This window comes from Asterias rubens, chromosome 18 (genome assembly GCF_902459465.1).
Source record: "Asterias rubens chromosome 18, eAstRub1.3, whole genome shotgun sequence".
Classification (NCBI taxonomy): domain Eukaryota; kingdom Metazoa; phylum Echinodermata; class Asteroidea; order Forcipulatida; family Asteriidae; genus Asterias; species Asterias rubens.
Genome location: NC_047079.1, coordinates 3,477,390 through 3,501,624, shown reverse-complemented (window position 1 = coordinate 3,501,624; position 24,235 = coordinate 3,477,390). Strand labels below are relative to the sequence as shown.

The following is a 24,235-nucleotide window of genomic DNA, read 5'->3' as shown; positions in this document are numbered from 1 at the left end:
CTGGCAGCCAAAGGCGCCCTTGCATGGCTGCTTCTCGAACTTGCTGTAGCCGCGTCCTTCGCAATTCAGCTCTAAGCTGCGAGTAAATATGATTAGCCCCCCAAATTATTTACCATAGGTCCTGTTTACTAGTTCACATAAAAGAACCCAGAACACTTCCAGAAACCGGAAGACTAAAGGTTAACCCAGGTGTTTCTGGTTCCCCAAGCAAGCATGGATACTTGTTTGCAGGTTTTCTCATCAGGGGCCAATTTCATAGAGCTGCTTAAGCAAAAAATTTGCTTAAGCACGAAAATAGCTTGCTTATTTTACACACATTACTGGCCAAAATGTCATGCAATATACATTGCTTGTGACTGGTATTTAGCCTGTTGTTTACTTACCATAACAATTGAGTGGAGCCTTGGCCGGTAATCTGATTTTACTAAGCATGATTTATTTTGCTTAAGCAAAAATTTGGGCTTAAGCAGCTCTATGAAACTGGGCCCAGGCTTGCAAGCTACAGTGATAAAGTTCATTTATGAGGCACCCTTGGTTTCATCTGCATAAAGTTGCACCTTTCTCATTTTGTCAGAGAATCTGACTTATTAAAGGCACTGGACACATTTGTAATAATTTGTCAAAGACCATTAATCTCACTTGGTGATACCAACAATAAATCTGACTCAATTGGTCATTTAAGTTGTAAGAGAATAATGAAAGTAAAAACACCCTTGTTGCATTTAGATGCATAATAAAAGGCTTCCGGCTTGAAGTCTTTTAATATTTGAGTGAGAAATTACCTCTTTCTCAAAAACTACGTAACTTCAGAGGGAGCCGTTTCTCAACAGCTCTCCATTGCTCGATACCAAGTTTTTATGCTTACAATTATTTCGAGTAAATACCAAGTGTCCAGTGCATTTAAGCACACCAAAATCAAGCTCTGAGGTTTCTGATCAGGGGAGTGTCCCGATCTTGGCACTTGTGTCCTTCAGAAAATAAAACTTTACCCTTATTGCTTCGTCCTTTGAATGACAAAAATTTGAATAATTATAAAACACTTACCTTTGTTTTATTCGCATCTAGGTAGTATTCAGGGTCTCCAAGGGATAACCCAGGCTGGTCAATCTACATAGCATCAGAAAGTCAAGAAAAAAATAATAATTTCAGGGTTGTTGAAGTCTGACTAATAAAGTCGTATTCCCATTGGGGTTCTTTTTTTTTTTAAGTCACAGCGACTTTTCTGCAGCATGACAAAAATTCAATCCAATGGGGACCGAGGTTAAGCATGTACAGCCTAAGCAACAAATACGCGCTACTAAGCTCACAAGAACCATCTCTGCCCTCACAGGTACCTATTAACCCCTCTGGGTGGAGATAAGCAGTTATAGTTAAGTGTCTTGCTCAAGGACACAAGTGTCTTGCTCGGGATTCAAACTCACACTCTACTGGACTGCAACACCAGAGCTTGTTCTCTTCACTGCTCGGCCATGACACCATCAAGTTCATGTTTGGATACAACTAAAATAGCAAAATCAATTGGGATGGGGGATGGGAAACACCAAAGAAATATCATATTCACCATTAAGACGTTTCTTGTGGTGTTCTTATCATCTGCGCCGATTGTAACCGATAATATTCCTCCACTGCCGTGCTTCCTGGAGATGAGCGTCTTAAGTCTGACAAAGTCATATGAAGAGCCCTGCCAATTGCCACCGGGACTCGAACCAAGAACCGGCCAACCTCCGATGTCAGCCAAGATATCAATCACTGGCTGGGCATCTAATTTGTTGATGGCGTCTGGGTGTGAATGTCATAATCAAAGAGTAATAATAACAATAATTTATATATTGCAACCAGGCTCTTAAAGACTCTGGACACTATTGGTTATTGTCAAAGACCATGCTTCTCACTTGCTGTATCTCAACATATGCATCAAATAAGAAACCTGTGAAAATTTGAGGTCGATTGGTCGTCGAAGTTGCGAGATAACTGTGAAAGAACAAAAGACCCTTGTCACACGAAGTTGTGTGCTTTCAGATGCTTGATTTCCGGACCTCAAATTCTAAACTTGAGGTCTCAAAATCAAATTCGTGAAAAATGACTTCTTTCTCGAAAACTACTCCACTTCAGAGGGACCCGTTTCTCACAATGTTTTATACTGCCAACCTCTCCCCATTACTCGTTACCAAGTAAGGTTTCATGCTAATAATTATTTTGACTAATTACCAATAGTGTCCACTGCCTTTAAAGGCACTGCAGCCGATTTCACCAACACTAACATTAATCCTTCTCGAGTTAGGAGGGGGGTAACCTCTCCTAACTTAGGATGGGTTCAATGGGTCCTACGTCTTCAAGACTTCACTCGTCCAAAATCTTAAGATTAATCCCAAGTCAGAAAGAGTTTGGTGAAATCGACAGCTGGACACGTTTGGTAATTGTCAAAGACAAGTGTTCTCACTTGGTGTATGCCAACATATATGCATGAAATAACAAGCCGTGAAAATTTTGGCTCAATTGGACATCAAAGTTGCAAGAAAATGATGAAAGAAAAAATGAAAAACCTTGTTGTACACATTTGTGTGCTTTCAGGTAGAAAAGAAAGGCTTCAGCTAAAGTCTTGTAATATTTTAGTGAGAAAATACCTCTTTCTCAAAAACTACGTTATTTCAGAGGGAGTCGTCTCTCACAATGTGTTAAATACTATCAAAAGCTCTCCGGTGAAAATTACCCTTTTTCTCTAAAAAGTACACTTCTTCAAGATTTGTATTCTAAGGGAATAAAAGGGTAGCGTCGAGTTCTTAAACTGCCGTTTAAACCGGCAGGGTCTTAAGTCACTACTCTTTTATTCCCATTCATAAATGCTTTTTTTTTGTTAAAAGGCATAATAAAGAAAGAAACTTAGAGACTTCCTTGAGCTCTGTACGTGTGATGCATTTTTATGACTGAGACAGTTTTCGGATATGCATTTGTGCGCGTAGTATACATCCTCGTATTCATGGACTAAAATGGTGCGGTAAGATTGATCACCCCTGTGAATGAGGTTGAGGGCCGGCTAACCCGCACAAACGTATCCGAAAACAACCGGTTATAAACAGCTCCAGCTGGTCAGTATCAACCGTTTAAACACCCCCACGTGACGCACTCTCAACCAATAGAAATAGCTAAACTGTCTGAGGTATTTATGAATAAATACATGTATTATACAGGCCTGAATGCTTCGTTTGGTAAAAGGGCAAGGGCACCAAGGCATTTTCTTTTTGGTAAAGGGCATCCTATGAGAAAATTTTAAATTTCTACAGAGCATTTCAAGGGCACCAAGGCAACGACCAGAGGGCATGGAGGCAAACGCCTTCGTTGCCTCCGTAAAGTATCAGCCGTCGATTTCGCAAAACTCTTCCTAACTTAAGACTTATCTTAGGACTTAGGACGAGTCCCAACCCTGCACTGTAGCATGCAGACCTTAAGATTAATCCTAAGTTAAGACGAGTTACTCGTCCTAACTCGAGTCCTAACTCTTCGTGAAATCGACAGCAGGCCTGTTATATGTTATAGTCTCACCTAAATCCACACAAGACTTGTAGAAATTCCTGACACTGCTGACCGCCTTTGGTTCATTCTTCCCTGGAGCACTTTCAAAGATGGCTAAAGTAAGAAACCAGAAACAATGCATGAGATGAATATCAGTCTTTCTTTGACAGAGGTCAAAGGGTCCAAATTATCTGCATGACACACTGACCCGAAACCAGTAATTTTAGCAGGCCAACATCTATAAGCCTTTTTGAGGTATGGCGGACACAATGCTACATCACCGTAAAGTTGTGGTAAATTTGTGCGTATTGACCATAGAAACAAAACGTGTGTTATTCAGTGAAGTGCGCATTTTAGGCGACGAGGCGTTTACACGTAAACCTAATGACCACCAACATGGTGAGCGTGGCATCAGTCGCGGCGTGTCCTGTCCGCCATACCTCAAAAAGACTTGTTGTTATACCTCGGTAACAAATTGTGAAGTTTGATTGGTTGAGAACCAATCACGTGGTGTGTTACAAAAACACATGTACCGTGGCTAGGATGCGCGCTACGCGTTATGCGTAGCGCACATCCTTAGCCATGGTACATGTGTACACTTCCTTGATCGTTCCAACCATTGGTTGATTTTCAGCACTTTTGTGCGAAATAGCTGCAGTTTAGAGAGAATTGTTTCTTAATTGAACTGTTTGTCTGCTTGTTGAACTATGCTTACTTCGCCGTAAATAATGTTTAAAGATGACAACAGAACTTTGAGAATTGAGGAATAATAATTTTACCAAGTTATAACAAAACAATTGTTGCACACTATGACGGGGGTCCATTGGTTTTGTACACCCCCGAGGCGAAGCCGAGGGTGCCATTTGCCCCCTTGGGTGTACAAAACACCAGGGACCCCCTCACAGCATGCAACAATTGAATACTGTACCACTGATTGTGTTTTACTGGACCAATGTCCAGTCACTTTAGCAGTGGGCCAATATCTACTGGACCAGATGACCAAAAAACTAAACACTTTAAATGAATGATGGATCTAAAATAACCGTTTCTCAGGATGCACATTTTTGAAATTATAACATAACCACTTGTAAGTTTGTCGATTGTTTACCTTTGCATTTCATGCCGACGTCGTCGTCAAGCTTGCCAAATGCTGACACGGAGGTCTCATCTTCGGCGATGATATTCTTGGTTTTCCAACCCCCGCACGAGTACTCGTAGAAATTCTCACATGGATCCACGCTTCTATTCATATTACTGAGATAAACCGCAGCTGTGATTAATGAAAACAAAAACAGTCACTAATTTAAAGTTTTACAGTTTCAAACAGTTTGTGGCGAGCCATAATATAATATATAACATTAAAGTCTGTATATAATATTAGAATATGATTGGCTGTAATTTTCCCGCTTCTTTCTGGATCCTTCCCTTAATCCCTTCCCCCTCTCTTTCTATAAAAAGAAAGCTAAGGCCATCTACCCTACTTATTACAACATTAAAGTCTTATATAGTGCACATATCTACCAACAAGATACTCAAGGCACTTACATGTAGATACACTTTTACAGAAAGAGAGGTTATTGAAGTTATGAATTCTGAGACCCAAGCTTGTAGCGTCGTATAAGGGCTTACAAGGTTCTATGGCGCATTCAGCAGCCACAGCCAGGAACACCGGGGCCAACCCCTTCTCTTTTCGATAAGTGCACTGGGTTCTTTTTACATGCATTACACAATACACGGGACCAACCATTTTACATTCCATCCAAAGAACGAAGCAATGGTTAAGTGTCTCATGACTGGGACGTGAACCCACACTCTGCTGATCAGCAACACCATAGTTTGAATTCGGTACTCTCGGTGCGGTCACGACACTTCCACTATGGCTGAGCAGTCTAGTCCACCGGACCCAAGCCCTGGTGTTGACAGCAGCAACACCATAGTTTGAATTCGGTACTCTCGGTGCGGTCACGACACTTCCACTATGGCTGAGCAGTCTAGTTCACCGGACCCAAGCCCTGGTGTTGACAGCAGCAGAGTGTGGGTTTGAATCCCTGTCATGACACTTGTGCCCTTGAGGCAGGCACTAAACCACTAAACAACATGGAGGAAGAGTGCATTCTGCTCTACTAGCCAGGCTCCTAGCGGATGATACCCATGCCTACATCCTTACTGACGGTAAAGAGGGTGACAAAGAGGGTAGCCCTAGGAGTAGGTGGGAACATGTCCCTGTCCCTGGTGGTCGACAGCCCAAATCAGTTAAGTGCAGCCCCCGCCTTGACCGCTAAGCAGGCCTTGTGATGTTAGGCAAGTTTTCAAAACAAAAACATTTTACAAATCTGGGCTCAATTGTACGTTTTCCTGATTTAATTCATAAAAAGAAATCTGGGTTTATACACGCTTTCAAGATCAAATTCAGCAAACAAATAATTCAGTTTCATTGGTTAAAATGCATTCTAAGTCCGTATCAATTATTCGAAGTATGAACTACATGCAGTGTTAAATTAGAAGCTCACCCGATTGCACACATCGCTCTGTCGAACAAACGGAGTTGCATGATTTGCTGTCCAAAATGAAGTGTACTGGAAGAGACAAAAAGCACAATTCAAATTCAAATTAAAGGCACTGGACACTAACTGGTAACTGATGATACCCGAGCCTACATCTGTGTGGACTGTAAATGGGGCAACCCTGTTTCAGCCCTAGGAGTAGGTGGCAATGGCCTCTGGGAAATAATAATTGTAGCCCACGCCTTAAAGTGGCCTTCAGGCCTTGTGTGTCTGGCAAAGTGGATTATATAACAGACAAAAAACAAAAAACAAAAATTACTCAAAAATTACTTTAAACAAATTAATGGAGAGCTGTTGATAGTACATTGTGAGAAACAGCTCCCTCTGAAGTTTTTGAGAAAGAAGTAATTTTCCACTTAAATATTTTAATTTGATTTTGAGACCTCAGGATTAGATTTTGAGGTCCAGAAATCAAGCATCTAAAAGCACACAAATTCGTGTGACAAGGGTGCTTATTCTTCCATTATTATCTCGCAACTTCTGACGACCATTTGAGTTTAAATTTTCACAGGTTTGTTATTTTATGCATATGTTGAGATACACCGAGTGAGAAGACTGGTCTTTGACAATATTCTCAAATGTGTCCATGTAACGTGAGTCACAGTGGAATTTATCCAAGAGTTGTGAAAGGATTAAAAGAGTGGTGAAAAGTCTAGAGGTAGTTCGAATCCTATTTTTTAGCAGCGGGTACCGCAATCTCAGTGGTCTAGTTGGTACGATACTGCGCTAGAATTTCAAAAAGGTCCTGGGTTCGAATCCCAACGAGCAACATCCCTATGACTTTTCTACAGAGAGCTCAGGAAAGTACCGAGCAGAATAATATTCTTCAATGCAAATTTCCATCTATTAAATTGTTCAGAATGTTTATTAATTGAATAGGAACTTTACATCTTAAAGGAATATGTTGCCTTGGATCGGTCGAGTTAGTCTATAAAAAGCGTTTGAAACCGTATGTTATGAAATGCATATGGTCAGAAAGATGTCTTAAAAGTAGAATACAATGATCCACACAAAGTTGCCCCGAAATTGCGTGGTTTTCCTTTTCTCTTGCAAACTAACACGGTTAAATTTGACTCCCAAAAATGGCCGACCGTGTTTGTCGACGAGGTAAAAGGAAGTCCACGCAATTTCGAGTGATACTTGTGTGGATCATTATATTCTACTTTTAAAAAAATCTTTCTAATCGTTTGCATTTTATAACAAACACTTTTTAACGACCAATCCAAGGCAACGTGTTCCTTTAAAGGCACTGTACACGTTTGGTAATTGTCAAAGACCAGTGTTCTCACTTAGTGTATCCCATCATAAGCATAAAATAACAAGCCTGTGAAAATTTGGGCTCAATCGGTCATCAAATTTGCGAGAAGATGATGAAAGAAAAACACCCTTGTTGGACGAATTTGTGTGCTTTCGGATAGGAATAAAAGACCTCCAGCTAGAAGTCTTTTATTATTTTAGTGAGAAATTACCTCTTTCTCAAAAACTATGTTACTTCAGAGAGAGTCGTTTCCCACAACAGCTCTCCAATGCTCGTTACCAAGTCAGTTTTTAAGTTAACATTTGTTTTGAGTAATAACCAAACGTGTAACTTCCCGTTAATACTTACTTAAGAGTCCCAAGAGGCAGACTATGATGCAAAACAGAACTGAAATAATGCCCAGGAAGATTTTACTGTGTTTGCTTTGCCGTACATACACGTCTTCCATAACAAGCTCTTCCTTATCTCCCATTGCCATCTTGCATTACTGACTTGAGAATCTTGAGATTGCCACCTGGTATCAAAGACAGTTCATTCATAAAAAGTTATGGGTAAAAGGTAAAAGGTTTTATTTTTTGGAGGGGGGGGGGTGATGAGGCTGTATACTGATTACTCTTTGATTATGTCTTCGTTGTTTTGGGGGTTTTTTTCCAATGATTGTTGTACCAACCTACAGTACTTACCATGTGTGTTTTAAAGAGTCTATGTACTTTTTGTAGGACAAAAAAACACAATGTCCACAGATATACTTTAAACTTGCAAAGTTTGAAGATAATGAAGGTAGAAAGCTTCCCTGAAAATATTACCTGCTGAGGTGCTGTGTTTTTGGAGAAATGAGTAAAACAATGTCATTGGCAAAAAAATTGTCTCAGTGATCATGAGACGAAACTTGTTTTAGCATGTAAAAATGTATTTTCATGACATTGTTTTACTCATTTCTCAAAAACTACAGCACCTCGGCAACTAATATTTTAAGGTACGCTTTCTACAGTATCATTATCTTAAAACGGTGTAAATTTAATGTAAATCTGTGGACATTGTGTTTTGTGTTGCAAAAAGTACCCAAATCCTTTAGCAGTTACACTTTCTTAATATCTAATAAGGTTTTTCAGAATTAGTAGGATTTGAAACTTTACAGAATTGGTGGAGCTGACAAATTGTTCGTGTTTTGTCATGTTTGTGTGATCAATCTATGCAATAACAAACCTGCTTGGGTTGAAACGTCAGGCCATTGACCATTTTTTGCAATAACCAACCTGTGAAACTTTGGGCTTAATCCGTTGTGTAACGCTTAGAGGAAACAGGAAACTAGCGAAAAACCATGGCATAATTTCTGGCAGTGTAAACACTTTGTCAAAAGTTACCACTTAATGTGATTATCTCAGACTATAGATTCTATAGCCTATAGACAGTTCCTGTGTCAAATTGTTCAAGGCAAGCTATTGTATTTTAAGCAACCTCCAGATGTATTATAAGCAAAACCCTAGTACATGTACAGTTGTACCGATGTGCCATAAACACTTATATTCAGAATTGGTAAGTTTGTTGTGCTTGCCTCATCTTCCACACAATGTAAAAGCTTGCCCTGCGAACCACGTAGCAAATATCTCCATCCTCCAATGGCCTGGCCTCTGAGGAACATAATGCTCCTCGGAGTTTCCAAGACTTGCCAGGGACTATCTTCACTAATTCTAGTCAGCCACTCTGGTGCTGCAAACTCTAGAATATTCTTCACCAAAGATTCCGAGATAGAAAAGCCTTAAAGGCAGTGGACACTATTGGTAATTACTCAAAATAATTACCATCATAAAACCTTTCTTGATTATGAGTAATGGGGAGAGGTTGATAGTATAAAACATTGTGAGAAACAGCTTCCTCTGAAGTGACGTAGTTTTCGAGAAAGAAGTAATTTTCCACGAACTTGATTTCGAGACCTCAAGTTTAGAACTTGAGGTCTCGGAATCAACCATCTAAACGCACACAACTTCGTGTGACAAGGGTGTTTTTGCTTTCATTATTATCTCGCAACTTCTACGACCGATTGAGCTCAAATTTTCACAGGTTTGTTATTTCACGCATACGTTGAGATACACCAAGTGAGAAGACTGGTGTATGACAAATACCAATAGTGTCCAATGTCTTTCAACAGAATTTAACATTGCAAAAATTATCATACTTCACAAGAGCGAAATATTCCTGGGAGGCTGCTTGTTTGTTGATTTTTGATACCACGTGATAGGTCAGGTTACTTTTGAAAGGGCAACCATTCATTCAGAATCGTGTATGGCATGAATGGGTGTTCCAATTTGGATTTGCCCACAGCATATGTTCATTGAAGCAAACATTTCTTTCATTTTCTCACTGTTCGGTTTGAAAACAACCCATGTCTAATGGGGTTGTCTAAAGTACATGTAAGCATATACACACCGACTTAAAGCCATTGGACCCTTTCGGTAAACAGTGTTGTCCAAGGCCCACACTTTGTGTACCACAACTTCTATATCAAATAACAAACCTGTGAAAATTTAGGCTCAATCGGTCATCGGAGTCGGGAGAAAACAACGGAAAAACCCACCCTTGTTTCCGCGCGTTTCGCCGTGTCATGACACGTGTTTCAAATAAATCCGTAATTCTCGTTAACGAGAATTTATATTGTTTTGCTGTTTTCTCAAAAAGTAAAGCATTTCATGGAATAATATTTCAAGAGAAGTCTTTCACCATTGCCTTCTGTAAACCCTGTAAGTTATTTGTAAATCTGTGAACTTTTTTTTTTCTTTTCTGAACCGAAAGGGTCCAATGGCTTTAATGACGCACATTGATATACGGGTAAAAAAACAGAAATGAATAGTCTCCAAATGTAATATCAGGGTGTGCAATACTGGTTTGTGAATCACAGGTCAGAACCCACCAATTATTCCCTGGTGCAAATGGCCTACATGTTAGACCTGCTTCTTTGCAAGTGGCTGGTACAGAATGTAATAAATAGCTTAGTTTTTAAAGGCAGTGGACACTATTGGTAATTACTCAAAAAAATTATTAGCATAAAACCTTTCTTGGTGACGAGTAATGGGGAGAGGTTGATGGCATAAAACATTGTGAGAAACGGCTCCCTCTGAAGTGCCATGGTTTTCGAGAAAGAAGTAATTTTCCACAAATTTGATTTCGAGACCTCAAATTTAGAACTCAACCCTCTAAACGCACACAACTTCGTGTGACAAGGGTGTTTTTTCTTTCATTATAATCTCGAGATACACCAACTGTGAAGGCTAGTCTTTGACAATTACCAATATTGTCCACTGCCTTTAAGTATCATACCAAATTTAATTTGATCCTTCTCCGACAAGGGGTCAGTGCCAAATTTACCGCTAGACCTAAATTACTTAACCAGCTGCACACACTCATTATTAGGTCTGTGTACTGTAACCCAATGGAGTACAACTTGCTCTTAAAGGCAGTGGACACTATAGGTAACTACTCAAAACAATTACTAGCATAAAATCTCACTTGGTAAAGAGTAATGGGGAGAGGTTGATAGTATAAAACATTCTGAGAAACGGCTCCCTCTGAAGTGCCATAGTTTTCGAGAAAGAAGTACTTTTCCACGAATTTGATTTCGAGACCTCAGATTTAGAACTTGAGGTCTCGAAATCAACCATCTAAACGCACACAACTTTGTGTGACAAGGGTGTTTTTTTCTTTCATTATTATCTCGAGATACACCAACTGTGAAGGCTAGTCTTTGACAATTACCAATAGTGTCCACTGCCTTTAAGTATCATACCAAATTTAATTTGATCCTTCTCCAACAAGGGGTCAGTGCCAAATTTACCGCTAGACCTAAATTACTTAACCAGCTGCACACACTCATTGTTAGGTCTGTGTACTGTAACCCAATGGAGTACAACTTGCTCTTAAAGGCAGTGGACACTATAGGTAACTACTCAAAACAATTACTAGCATAAAATCTCACTTGGTAAAGAGTAATGGGGAGAGGTTGATAGTGTAAAACATTCTGAGAAACGGCTCCCTCTGAAGTGACGTAGTTTTCAAGAAAGAAGTAATTTTCCACGATTTTGATTTCGAGACCTCAGATTTAAAACTTGAGGTCTCGAAATCAAGCATCTGAAAGCACACAACTATGTGTGACAAGGGTGTTTTTTCTTTCATTGAACTTCCAAACTCCGACGACCAATCGAGTTCAAATTTTCACAGGTTTGTTATTTTATGCATATGTTGAGATCAGCCAAGTGAGTAAACTGGTATTTGACAATTACCAATAGTGTCCACTGTCTTTAACTTACAGTCATCCCTAGGCTTGGTTCGTTAAAGGCACTGGGCACTGTTGGTGTTAGCCTAAAAACTTAACTGGTAGCGAGCAATGGAGAGCTGATTGATAGTAGAAAACATTGTGAGAAACAGCTTCCATCTGAAGTAACATAGTTTTTGAGAAAAATGTAGTTTCTCACCAAAATGTTTGACTTGAATTCGAGACCTCAGCTTAGGTGAGGTCTCAAGTTCATCCAAGGCATCTGAAAGCACACAACTTGTGCCACAAGGGCGTTTTTCCTTCCACTAGGGCCTATCCTCCCGCAAAGAACAACTTGGACGACCAATTGAGCTCAAATTTTCACAGGTTGTTATTTAAATGCATGTTGAGATACACCAAAGTGAGAAGACAGGTCTTTGACAATTACCATAGGTGTCCACTGCCTTTAAACCAATCCACCGAGTTGCAATGACCATATATATATAGACTTTACAAATAGTAAAAAAAAAAACTGGGTGTTTCTTGTTTGCGATACGAGGAACACTTGTACAGTCTACATGTATTGTGAATTAAAATGGATAGTGTTTGTTGAAACTTTTTAGACGGCCACCAACACAATTTATATGCCCCTCTGTCTATGACAGAATGAGTTTTCTTTTTACTATTATAAGTAAGCCTTTAATTTATAGCCTACCTGTCTACAAAATTTGATCAAACGGAGACTCCATGTTTTGTTTGGCAGGTAGTAGAACAGGATAACTTTCCCTAACATCATGCCACCACTTTTTCAGCTCATAAGGTTTATCGCGAATAGCAAAATATCAAGAGAGGGCGCTGTTGAACCCACACAAAGGCGTCGCATGAGAGAGTCGTAGAAACTGCATAGAAACCGCCCCATATTCCTTCTCACAATGCATTGCGTTTCTGAATCGCAATAAACCTTATTGCAGGTAAATTAGATACTATGTTATTTCATATTGAATGAAAAAGTGGTGGGGTGATACAGAAACTTTTCCAGTAGAACATTATTACTAAAATTACTTTCAGTCTCTAGAGGTAGGGTTGTTTACTTTCAGTCTCTAGGTAGGGTTGTTTACTTTCAGTCTCTAGGTAGGGTTGTTTACTTTGCGTGGATGATGTAAAAAGATGAGGCTCTAAGTCTAATAAAGGACACCTCGGGCCCAACTTTAGAAATGTCCCACCTGGAAATGTCCTAGTTGCGATAAGGTAACCCTCCTGCCGACGGCGGAGCCTCCTGCCGCCGTCGGCAGGAGGGTTGCGTTTTCCGGAGGCTCCGCCGTCGGCAGGAGGGTTACGTTATCGCAACTAGAAATGTCCCAGCTTGCATGGTTGGGACAGCCAAACTATAGCTGGGACTGGGAGTAGGACAGTGACGTCATTGGTAGAGACTGATGTAGACAAGTTGACCAACATATGATAAGTTGGGTTTTTAAAATTGATTAATATTGAATTGATCTAACAAAAGTCTTGACTCTTGGCTTGTATTTTGGTACTATATATAAAGTAGAAGCTAGTAAAATAATTGCAAATATTGAATAAGGTTTATCGCGAATAGCAAAATATCAAGAGAGGGCGCTGTTGAACCCACACAAAGGTATAGGCCTTGCGTGCGCGAGTCCTAGAAACTGCATAGAAACCGCCCCATATTCCTTCCCACAATGTATTGCGTTTCTGAATCGCAATAAACCTTATGGCATTATTATGAATGAGATTTGCTTAATAATTATAATATTTAATTTTAAATAGTTCTAGATTAGAACTTAAGGAAAAATTTTACGTCCTCGCCACCAACTTCCGGCCCTTTTTTTTTTTTTTTTTCAGTGGTTTTGGAGTTAATTAACGGCGGATAAATTGGTGGCGACGTCCGGAAGATTATCCGAACTTAGATTTAATAGTAATAGAATACAAATTTACAATAATATTTATGTGAATGAAGTACTCCCCTTCCACTGGCACTTTCGTGGCTGTGTGTATCCCTGCACCGCACCACACAGTCACTGTGCTGTCACCTACCTAGCGTAGTGTCAGTCATGTCAGCTCAGTGTCCACGTCGTAAACAATGACAACTTACAATTTCTTAGAGGGTTTCTTCTGAGTTGTCGTTGATCCTGTCGGTCCGGTCCAATACCCTGGTTGTTTATAACTAGAACCCCTTTCGAGTTCCTACTGCTGTCAATTAGAAGAAGGGAAGTACTTCGAGGATCAAGCACCTCCGCTCTACAAAGGCGCTAGCTAATGTCATCGATCCGGAAGCAGTCGGTCTAGAAGATGGGGGGGGGGGGGGGGGGGCGGGGGGCGCCCGCTGCTGGCCGGCCGGTCATGGCCCCTTTTGATTGAGTGCACCGCGTTGAGTACTTTTTAGGTGGGAGGACTAGTCCCCTGTCTAATCGTGTTATGCTTTGAAGCCAAAGGCGCTAATGGGATTAATTGGCTGTGGTTTTTCGTTCCAACTCCTTCTGATTCTACCTCCATGTTTGAAGTCACTGATCTCTATGATTATACTGATAATATATAGGTCAGTGTTTGTAGTGTGATGACTTCATGTTCAGGCACGGGGGGGAGCTGCCGCAATTATTTTTTTTTACCACACGCTGGCCACGGGGTCAAACAGTGAAGGGATCCGGGGAAAGCGCCCATAATGCGCGTGTGGGACGTGTATGCGATGGCCAGCGTGTGGTACAAAAGAAAAATTGTATACGAGTATACTTTGGTTTCAATTACTAGTGAACGTCTGCTTTTTTTTCTCTTTAGAGAAAAGCAAGCAATGGCTCGGACGTTAGGCCTATAAATTGTATGCACATAGGCAAAATTTATGCGCCCGGAATATGAAGCTTTACACAATTTTATTTGTAAACTGGCAAAGTGTCATTGTACGAATCTATCACAAATTGGTGTTCTGTGTTGCAACTGGGAGTGGGCGATTTTTATTTTATTTTAATGACGGACGGAAAATGGTTTGCGGAAAAAAAAATGTGGCGAACTTATAGCAAAAGGGGGGCACTGTATAGAATAAACGAATTTGTTTTAAACACCAGATTGGCTAACTGCTCAACCTACACACACAAAATCACGTCACGAATCATCAGCAGAGATAGTCTTGAAGTCAAGACGGTAATTGTTAAGCGTGGTGTGTAGCTAGAGCGCGGTGTAGCTGCGGGGACGATACACACACCCTCGATCCCAGACGATACACACACCCTCGATCCCAGTATGTGTGTGTGCCTCGCGCTACCTACGACTGTTGCATGTGTAACATCGCACTGGACAGTGACTGTTGCATGAAAGGCAGACAAATAGGCAGCGCCTAACGACTTGTCATCAAGTCTACAGCAGAGAGGGCGCCAGCAGTGTGATCGGAACCGGGGGGGGGGGGCGGGGCTTCATTGCATTATGCAGGCAGTCTCTCAGGTTGACCTACTCTAAGGTCATGCATTGACAGCTAGTTCACGGTGTTTCGTGCATGGGGGTGTGTACGTACATGTGTACGTGCAAAATATCATGGAGGTAGTTAAAATATCAACAACCAACAACAAAACATCAACGGTCACCTGTGTGTAGTACAGTAGAGTTATTGGGTGTTGGCTTTGTAACCGGTAGCGTAAATCATGAAATAATTAATAGAGAAAGCCTTTCTCTGTGCACAGAGTAGCGAGGTCTGGACACTAGTTAGTGGTTGGGATATTGTTGGCTTTCTCGACGGATTAGTGTCAAGTTTCACTAGTGACTGATTGAACATCTTGATTTGATGGCGAAAGTCTTCTGCAGTAAGTTTGCAAGAGCCTTGCTCTTCAAGGGGGATCATCATGGATGTGTGCGTTTTTCTCGGTGCATTCATCCTCATCATCACAGCGAAGCCTTTGAGATTCCGAGGGAGCCATTTCATCCCGAGCTTGGGCGTGAACCCAAACTAACATCGGCGGAAGAAGCTGTTGAACTCATCAAAACAGGTGCATATATTATGACTCTGAGAATTGCGGTATTTTGTAATGGAATTTTAATTCAGGTTTCCAGGAGACGACTGACGAGTGCCTCTATTTTTTACTTTTGCCGGCCCCTGATCATGTCCTTGCTGTCCCTTTTTCCCTTGTCCAACAAGTTGTTGAAACTTTTAAATACAAATTTAGAGGGGATCTTTATAGATTGAAATTTGCACCGTGACCTTGCTCATTGCTGGTGTCATTTTCATTGTAATAATGTGGCATCAGGGCTGAAAGTGAAAGTAATTAACACTTAAAAAAATAAAGATAAGTAATTAACACTTAACAAAATAAATATAAGTAATTAACACTTAAACAAAATAAAGCTAAACATTTACCCAGTTTACTTTGAATTTGATAATAATTAGTATAACAAACTTAATCAATTAAGTTTTACATAATGAGCAGGCCTTGCTTTAGTTGCAATAACGTAACCCTCCTCCTGACGGCGAGGTGAGGGTTACGTTATCGCAACTAGCCTTGCTTCAGACAATTGCCTCAATGCCCTTGGTCATTTCCTTGTTTCCCCTAGAATCTTTCCATTAGAAATGTACAATGTCCTCATTGGAGGGGCATTTCATTATAGAGAGGAACCGCCTTTGTTTGTGTCTTTTTCATTTAAGAATGTGGGGTCAGTGCTGAATGTAACTAAACAATAACATTTATTAATTTGTTAGTATCTCTATTTTGACCAAAACAAACCTGGAAGATTGGAAGGCCTCGTACTTCCCGTGGATATTGCCTTGGTGACCTTGAAATTATTACAATATAAATTTACAATTTCCTCAAAGGGTGACCTTTTTCGTAACGGTCCAAAAAGTCACCCAAAAACAGGCACTGGAACTGGCACAATCTACTCTATAAACAACAAACTGTATTCAACATGGAATGAATCTGTTTTTAAGAACTTGATAACTTTCTACTTGAAGGGGACCGTGTCTACATTCATGGTGGTGCGGCTACACCCTTGACTCTCGTCGATGCGATGGTGAAGCACGGCAAGAAGGCTTCCCTGAAAAATGTTGAGGTAGTCCATATACACACCGAGGGACCAGGAGATTATATGAAACCAGATTGTGAAGGTAGGTGTCACACATGTCCGCCTCCCCCCCCCCCCCCCCTCTGCTAGAGATGCCAAGTCCAGAGGCCAGCTATGCGTGAGATTATTCAAAGCTCACCACCACCCCCCCCCCCCGATTTGGCAATGCATTGTTGTTAATTTTTATTTTGTTCCCGGTCTGGCCCCAATGCGTGAGAAAATGGTTGCTGTGCGTGTGAGCGTGAGACAGAGCCCAAATGCGTGAGTCTCACGCCTAATGCGTGAGACTTGGTAGGTCTGCTCTGCTGCTCAGAACCCCCCCCCCCCCACCACCGATTCCATTACCCCAACTCTGTTATCTAAGTCCTGAAAATCCATTGTACCAACATTAGACCAAAAGGAGACTGCAACCCATTCAGGATTTTTGAGTTTGTGTACCCACCATAACCCCCCCCCCCCCAGTCCAGCATTTGGAACTTCATGCATGAGAGATAACTCCGCACTCACAGAAAGCTGAACTACGCCCTTAACAACAAGAAGCAAAGCGCCCTCAACGTGGAGGGTCACGCGGCATCCCACTACTAATATTTTTAGATATAGTATACGCCGAGAATCTGTAATACCCCCACCCCCAATATTAACAATTTCCCCTGTTATAATCTAGTGGTTTTTACCTTTCTAGGTATTTTCCGATCTAACTCTATGTTCATTGGGGGCAATGCTCGTCAAGCTGTTGCCGAGGGCCGTGGGGATTTCATTCCAATATTTCTCAGCGAGATCCCTATGTTGTTTCGGCGTCAGGTCTTGCCGTTGGACGTCGCACTAGTTCACGTTAGCATGCCGGATAAGCATGGGTTTTGCTCCATGGGAGTGAGTGTTGACGCTACTCGGTCCGCGACTCAGAATGCTAAGTATATCATCGGTGAGTTGTTTGATTGTTCCACTTTTACTCCTCCCCAAGAAATATACCAGAAGGCCTCAAATGAACCCAAGGCACCTGCATCAATTGCCTTGGTGCCCTGTGATTTTGCTGTAGTGCCTTCTGCAAGGTTTCAATACAAATTTACATTTTCTTCATTGGAGTGCCCCTTTTCAAATGAAAATTGCTGTGCCGCATCAAGAGCAAAGTTCAAGGCCTGTGCCAGCTTAAAGGAACATTACAGAATTGGTTTTGCTAGCAAGACAGTTGCTGGCAGTGTAAGCACTTTATATGTAATCCACCATATACATAAACTGACAAACCTGTAGAAGTGTGAGATCGATTGCCATCTGGGTCGCGAGAGAATAGTTAAAAACCAATTACAAATTTTGCATTGCATCGAATGCCAAAACAAAAATGAATAAAACGCTCACTGAGCGATAAACTCCAAGCGCAAAATTAGATTATGTATTTCTCATCAAAGAAATTAATATGAAATTTCAGACAGAAATATTTCAAGGGATGTTTTCTACTATCATGTTGACAAAATTGTTTGACAGGTCAGTTGAACCCTCACATGCCACGGACACTAGGAGATGGTCTGATTCACGTGTCTCACTTCCACTACGTTGTTGAAGTCAACACTCCACTCTTCAACAAGAAACCACTGAAGATCTCCCCCGAGCAGCACATCATCGGTAAAACCATTGCGGATAACCTAGTGGATAATGGAGCCACGTTACAATTGGGTGAGAAAAAGATCTTTACTTTAAGGACTATCAATCTGTTTTGAAGGAAGCACAATTATCTGACCGTTGAACCTTACGCATTAAAATCGTCAAAAATGTGCATGTTTATTAGTCTGCCAGATCAAATCTGTATGGTATGAACAATTTTTTGAGTCAGCTGGGCCCAATTTCATGGCTCTGCTTACCGTAAGCACAGATTCGGCGCTTACGTAAGCAGGGAATTCTGTGCTTGTGGCAAGCACATTTCACGGGTTAGCGACGAATTTTGGCATCTGCGCGTGCGTACTCCACGTTACTAAGCATTCTACGCTTACAAGGCTAGCACAGAAATTCGGCGCTTGCACGTAAGCAGGAAATCGTGATCGTAAGCACAGAATTCGGCGGTAAGCAGAGCCATGAAATTGGGCCCTGTTTGTGTACTTTTGAACCCGGATTAGAGTTACTGCTGACAAAAATATCTAAAAAGTGTCTAAGGTTAAAAAATTTAAGAGATATCCTGAAATGAACGCATTTCCACATTCAGTATAGATTCATAGGGAGTTTCGGGAACAGTAATTCTCACCTTCAAATGCATCCACGGTCTAGCTCCTCCCTACCTATCTGAACTTATAACTATCACGCAACCATCCCGCTACTCCCTTCGCTCCTCTCAAGGCGTCACGCTGAACCACCCATCTCCCAAGATGCTACCCACACTTGGTGATAGAGCCTTCACTGCTGCCGCTCACAAACTGTGGAATAAACTCCCAATATCTCTTCGTAATCAACAATCTGTCAATATGTTCAAAACACTGCTCAAAACTCACCTGTTCTGTTAACAATTTCTCGGTCAAGTGCATTTGAACTTGTATATGAAAAATGCGCTATATAAATACATTATTATTATTATTATTATTATTATTATTATTATTATTCAGAGGCTACGAAGACCATAGCCTCTGTTAACCTGGTCCAAAGATTTTCCAAGGGTGGAAAGGCCCTTTGCAAAACGAACATTGTTCTGTATAGGGGGTAGACCAACGTGCGTGGCCGATTATCGTGCAGTTTCGTGACGCATATCAGGCATGAGCATTTTTATTATCTTAACTTTATTAGAAAACTATGGTTATCAACATACCATAAATCCACAATCGTACGTGTATCTCTCAAAGTAATTGTTTTTAAGTCAAATCTCAGGTAAAAGTGCTGACAATTCTCGTCCCTACTCCAGGTATTGGTGAGATTCCAGACGCAACTCTTTCGTGTCTCTTAGAGCACAAAGATCTCGGCATCCACTCGGAGATGTTCAGCGATGGTATCCTGCCGTTGATAGCGAATGGAGCAGTCACCAACTCTAAGAAACGAATCCATACGGGCAAGGCGGTCGGTAGCTTTGCCGTCGGGAGCCAGAAGCTGTACGACTTCATGAACGATAATCCAACCTTATGTAAGAACTCATTTACTGATTATTAGTCGAATTGGTGTCCATAAAGGTAATTATTATTATAATAACCAGTTTTTTATATAGCATCTCACACATCCGAAGGGCTTCTCAAAGCGCTTCACACATACCTACCCCTTGTCACTGGGCCTTACAGCCATTCCTTCCTTAAACCGTCTCAGCTCCCTGGGGAGTATACAGCCTGTGCAACATTAATATGCCCTCTCAGGGACACAAGTGTCACGAGCGGGATTCGAACCCACACTCTGCTGAACAGAAGCACCAAAGCTTGAGTTCAGCGGTGCTCTTCTCCACTCGGCCACGACACTTTGGGTAGAGGACAGGGCAAAGTACGACCATGAAGCCAACCTGAGCTTTTCTTTCTTCTTTTTTTTTTTTTTAGTAATGATGGACGTAGCGCACGTGAACAATACGACAGTTATATCTCAGAATCCTAGAGTCACAGCAATCAACTCATGCATTGAGGTCGACTTGACTGGCCAGGTTGTGTCAGACTCTATTGGCACTAAAATGTTTTCAGGTAAATTATTATTACTGGTTTATTGTAAAAACATCTGCTTGTCGCAGTCCAGAGACTGAATTAAAATACAGATTTACATAGGTCATCTATAGTAGTATGGACATGGTGATGGATGTGTCTAGCTTCGACCATTTCATTTTTTGTTGTTTCATTTGTTAATTTCACAGATAAATATGCAAAGTACAAAAATAAGAACGATAAGGGAAATATACACGTAGGAGAGAAAACAAAAGAGTAGCACTTCTAACAAACAGAAGAGCATACCTATATAAACACATTATCTTCAAGTACGCGCTAATCCTCCAATCAGATTCGCAGAATGGAGTGGTGATAAAAACCTATATTGCACGGCTAATATCATTACCATGCGTATTGTGTGTTCTATGTCACGCGCCAAGTTTGCTTGAAGATAAATACGTTATCACGTGCGCGCTCGTGGAAATACGGAAAACATAGCGTGTCTGCGTCCCATATCCAACTCGGCCTTCGGCCTCGTTGGATATGGGACGCAGAAGCGCTATATTTTTCCGTATTCCACTCGCGCTTGTGTGATAACTTATAATATACATGTATACACGTACAAAGGACAAACACTATAGATCACTTATCAGATCAGCAAGGGTGAATAAATAATAATATTACAAGAAAAGCCAACCGTCATCATGAATTTACAGTAATTTTTAAATGGGATAGATTTAAATAATGGTGTCGAAAGATATGAAAATTACGTCTGCAATCAATTTTTTAACAGGTGTTGGTGGACAGATAGATTTCATTCGAGGGGCATCGTTAGGATATGATGGACTAGGTAAACCAATACTGGCTCTTCAATCGACTACAAAGCGAGGGGAGAGTAAAATAACGCCGTTTATCAAAACAGGTTAGTCTCCTTCGAAAACTCTTTCCATGTAAAGTCTTCTGTCAGAGTGAATCCAAAGTTTCTGAATCATAATAATAACAGTAGTAGTGGCTTCTTATAGCGCTCAGGTCCGTCACATAGTGACGCTCATGGCGCTTCAACATTATTACCCCTGGTCACTGGGCCTTAAATCATTCCTTAAACCATCTCAGCTCCCTGGGGGAGTGTACAGCTTGTGCCGCCAAATATGTACCGCACTAAGCTTATCAATCACAATAACCAACTCTGCCCTCACAGGTACCCATTTACCCCTGGGTGGAGAGAAGCAATTATAGTGAAGTGTCTTGCTCAAGGACACAAGTGTCACGATCGGGATTCGAACCCACACTCCGCTGAACAGAATCACCAGAGCTTGAATCCGGTGCTCTTACCCGCTAGGCCACGACAACCCCGCATTAAAATAATCGAAATATTTAACCATAAAGTCACAAAGTGAAAGTTTGCACACAAAAAAACAACAAGGTTTATTGCCATTTAATCAAAGCAGGGTAGGATTTGAACTCCATTAAAAACTAATGCTCTAATCCGCTCAGCCACGACACCCCAAACCTATGAGTTTTAACTGTGTGGAGTGAAGATACGAACTAGTGTGAAAACAAGAGCTACCATTGTGGGTTTTTTTTTTCATATTGATGCGGTGACTTATCTTTAAAGGTTGTGAGGACGGTTTCAAACCTAAAAGTTTTGAAGTTGAAAAGCTTGTTAGTTATCAATTATCAGTTTAACTGGTTGAAGTGATAACTATGAAATCCTATGCCTTTGTCCAGAATGTACTTTTTCATATTTTATATTAATAATAATAATGGAGACTTATAATGGGCCATTACTGTCACAAGGTGACATTCCTGGCATTGAAAACCCCAACTAAGCCGACATCTGGGATTTATATACAAAATAAACAGAGGGTGAAATTGGTTGTTAAAGCCATTGGACCCTTTCGGAATAGGAAAAAAAAAAAAAAATCACAGATTTACAAATAACTTACAGGGTTTACAGAAGGTAGTGGTGAAATACTTCTCTTGAAATATTATTCCATGAAATGCTTTACTTTTTGAGAAAACAGTAAAACAATATCAATTTTCGTTAACGAGAATTACGGATTTATTTTAAACACATGTCATGACATGGCGAAACGCGCGGATACAAGGGTGGGTTTTCCCGTTATTTTCTCCCGACTCCGATGACCGATTAAGCCCAAATTTTCACAGGTTTGTTATTTGATATAGAAGTTGTGATACACGAAGTGTGGGCCTTGGACAATACTGTTTACCGAAAGGGTCCAATGGCTTTAAAAGAGATGGGTTTTGAGTTCTTTCTTGAAAAGGTGGTAGGAAGTCTCTTTTCTCAGTTTAATGGGTAGCGAGTTCCATAGGGAAGGACCAGACCAAGAGAAAGAACGGTTTCCCCAGGAGTGATGTGAGAGGGGCACTCAAAGAAGATTTGTTTTTATGTGACGACTTCTTTTTAATAGGCCAATTTATCATTATAAACCTCAAGGGAAACCGACTGGGTACATTTTTTAATGAATTGATGGGTTGAACAAAGAATTGAATAGAGTGAGATTCGACCAACGATCAACTGAGCTATCTATCTTGCCCGGTGTCCCTTTTTCGTCAATAGCTTTGTTTGGGGTGCCAGTGAGAAGCCAGACAATTGTTAACTGCTATGTAGCCCACATCACACACAAATTACGATACAACCGTAGAGTGTCATGGCCGAGTGGTTAAGAGCATCGAATTCAAGTTCTGGTGCGTTTTCACCGGAGTGTGGGTTCGAATCCCGGTCGTGACACTTGTGTCCTTGAGCAAGATACTTTACTATAATTGCTTCTCTTCACCTAGGGGTATAAATGGGTACCTGCGAGGGTAGAGGTTGATATTGTGAATGAAAAAGCGATGTAAACCGTTGTCCAGGTTTTATACTCCCAAGGGAGCTGAGAAACATTAAAAAAAGGGATGTTATTGGCCCTATGACCAGGGCACTAATGTAAAGTGCTTAGAGAATTAAGTGTTAGTTATTAGGCGCTATATAAATCGAAAGTTATTATAACCTAGGGCAGTGGCAGCCAGGGGATCACCTTAACGGGACGTGACTTTTTGTTTCAGATATCAATATATCAAGGAAAACTGACTGGGTAAATGAAAGGTTGTTAGTTCGAATCCCACTCTAGTCAATTCGACTTTGTTCAACCCCAGTTGTGTTTACTATCATACAGGTGGTGGGGTGGTAACAACTCGAGCTCACGTCCATTACATTGTGACAGAGTACGGCATTGCTTATCTCTTTGGGAAGAATCTCCGTCAGAGGGCACATGCCTTGATCAACATCGCACATCCGGACGTCCGAGAGACTCTTGAAAAAGCTGCCTTTGAGAGGCTCAATTGTATGCCATCACCTTAGAGACCCACTTGAAGCAGATGGTCTACAGGGTATTTAATTTATTAGCCTTGTCCAAGGCTCTTTACGCAAGCACCGACCTGCTCTGAATCTCCAGGCAAACCATGTCTGCACTAGTTGCCAGGCCGGAGGGTTACGAGGGTTATTTTGATCGGCAATTAATGACAATCTGGTTCAACACGTATAATTTCGACAGCTAGTCACCAGATTTGCCCCATTTTTACCACTTTCAAAAATCATGAAACTTAATCCTCAATCAATGTCAAATGAACACTCGAGTCAAAACACCTTTGAAAAAATATTTTTGAAGAAAAAGAACAAAAACTTAACAGATCCCGGAGCGATTTCCCAGGTTTATATATTTTGAACAACGCCTGCATTGGCAAAGCTGGCATAAAAACTCCTGGATCTACGGCCGACAGGACTGACATTACGATTCCATACCGAACATCAATGATACTGTCCGAATGTTGACGACAACACGTTCGGAACATTTCTGATAACTTCCTCCTTTTTGGTCACGTGATTTTGGGGGATACCGGACCCTAAATTCGACAGAGCCTAGTCGGAGTTTTTTTGGGTCTGGGAACCAGACTACCTTGGACAAAGCTAATCTTTTATTTGTATTTTACATACCTGTAGGTACATGTTAGA

The 24,235-nt window shown here is 41.0% G+C and overlaps 2 protein-coding genes across 2 annotated transcripts in view; one reads left to right on the top strand and one right to left on the bottom strand.

Annotated features, from left to right (window-relative positions):
* The window catches only part of LOC117302720 (neprilysin-1-like), a 35,205-nt gene extending 21,338 nt beyond the window's left edge, over positions 1 to 13,867 (bottom strand). Inside the window, exons 1-7 of the mRNA XM_033786721.1 lie at positions 13,692 to 13,867; positions 7,681 to 7,846; positions 6,021 to 6,086; positions 4,619 to 4,780; positions 3,541 to 3,624; positions 1,562 to 1,779; positions 1,045 to 1,107 (exon numbers count right to left, since the gene is read on the bottom strand). Of these exons, the coding sequence (XP_033642612.1) occupies positions 1,045 to 1,107; positions 1,562 to 1,779; positions 3,541 to 3,624; positions 4,619 to 4,780; positions 6,021 to 6,086; positions 7,681 to 7,810 (723 nt within the window). The 5' untranslated portion in view covers positions 7,811 to 7,846; positions 13,692 to 13,867. The remainder of the gene's footprint in view (positions 1 to 1,044; positions 1,108 to 1,561; positions 1,780 to 3,540; positions 3,625 to 4,618; positions 4,781 to 6,020; positions 6,087 to 7,680; positions 7,847 to 13,691) is intronic.
* Positions 13,868 to 15,077: 1,210 nt separating this feature from the next.
* Positions 15,078 to 23,696, top strand: LOC117302761 (4-hydroxybutyrate coenzyme A transferase-like). Its single transcript, XM_033786780.1, has 8 exons — positions 15,078 to 15,567; positions 16,527 to 16,679; positions 17,319 to 17,558; positions 18,116 to 18,304; positions 19,515 to 19,730; positions 20,128 to 20,265; positions 21,017 to 21,145; positions 23,400 to 23,696. The coding sequence occupies exons 1-8, from the start codon at positions 15,366 to 15,368 to the stop codon at positions 23,582 to 23,584; spliced, it is 1,452 nt and encodes a 483-aa protein (XP_033642671.1). The 5' UTR covers positions 15,078 to 15,365; the 3' UTR covers positions 23,585 to 23,696.
* Positions 23,697 to 24,235: the final 539 nt, after the last annotated feature.

Bases quoted from the DNA above. Each gene is read 5' to 3' on its own strand.
- LOC117302761 (XM_033786780.1), top strand. From the start codon at position 15,366: ATGGCGAAAGTCTTCTGCAGTAAGTTTGCAAGAGCCTTGCTCTTCAAG. The intron at 17,559-18,115 runs GTGAGTTGTTTG...ATTGTTTGACAG, and splicing joins GAATGCTAAGTATATCATCG to GTCAGTTGAACCCTCACATG. The intron at 21,146-23,399 runs GTTAGTCTCCTT...ACTATCATACAG, and splicing joins AACGCCGTTTATCAAAACAG to GTGGTGGGGTGGTAACAACT.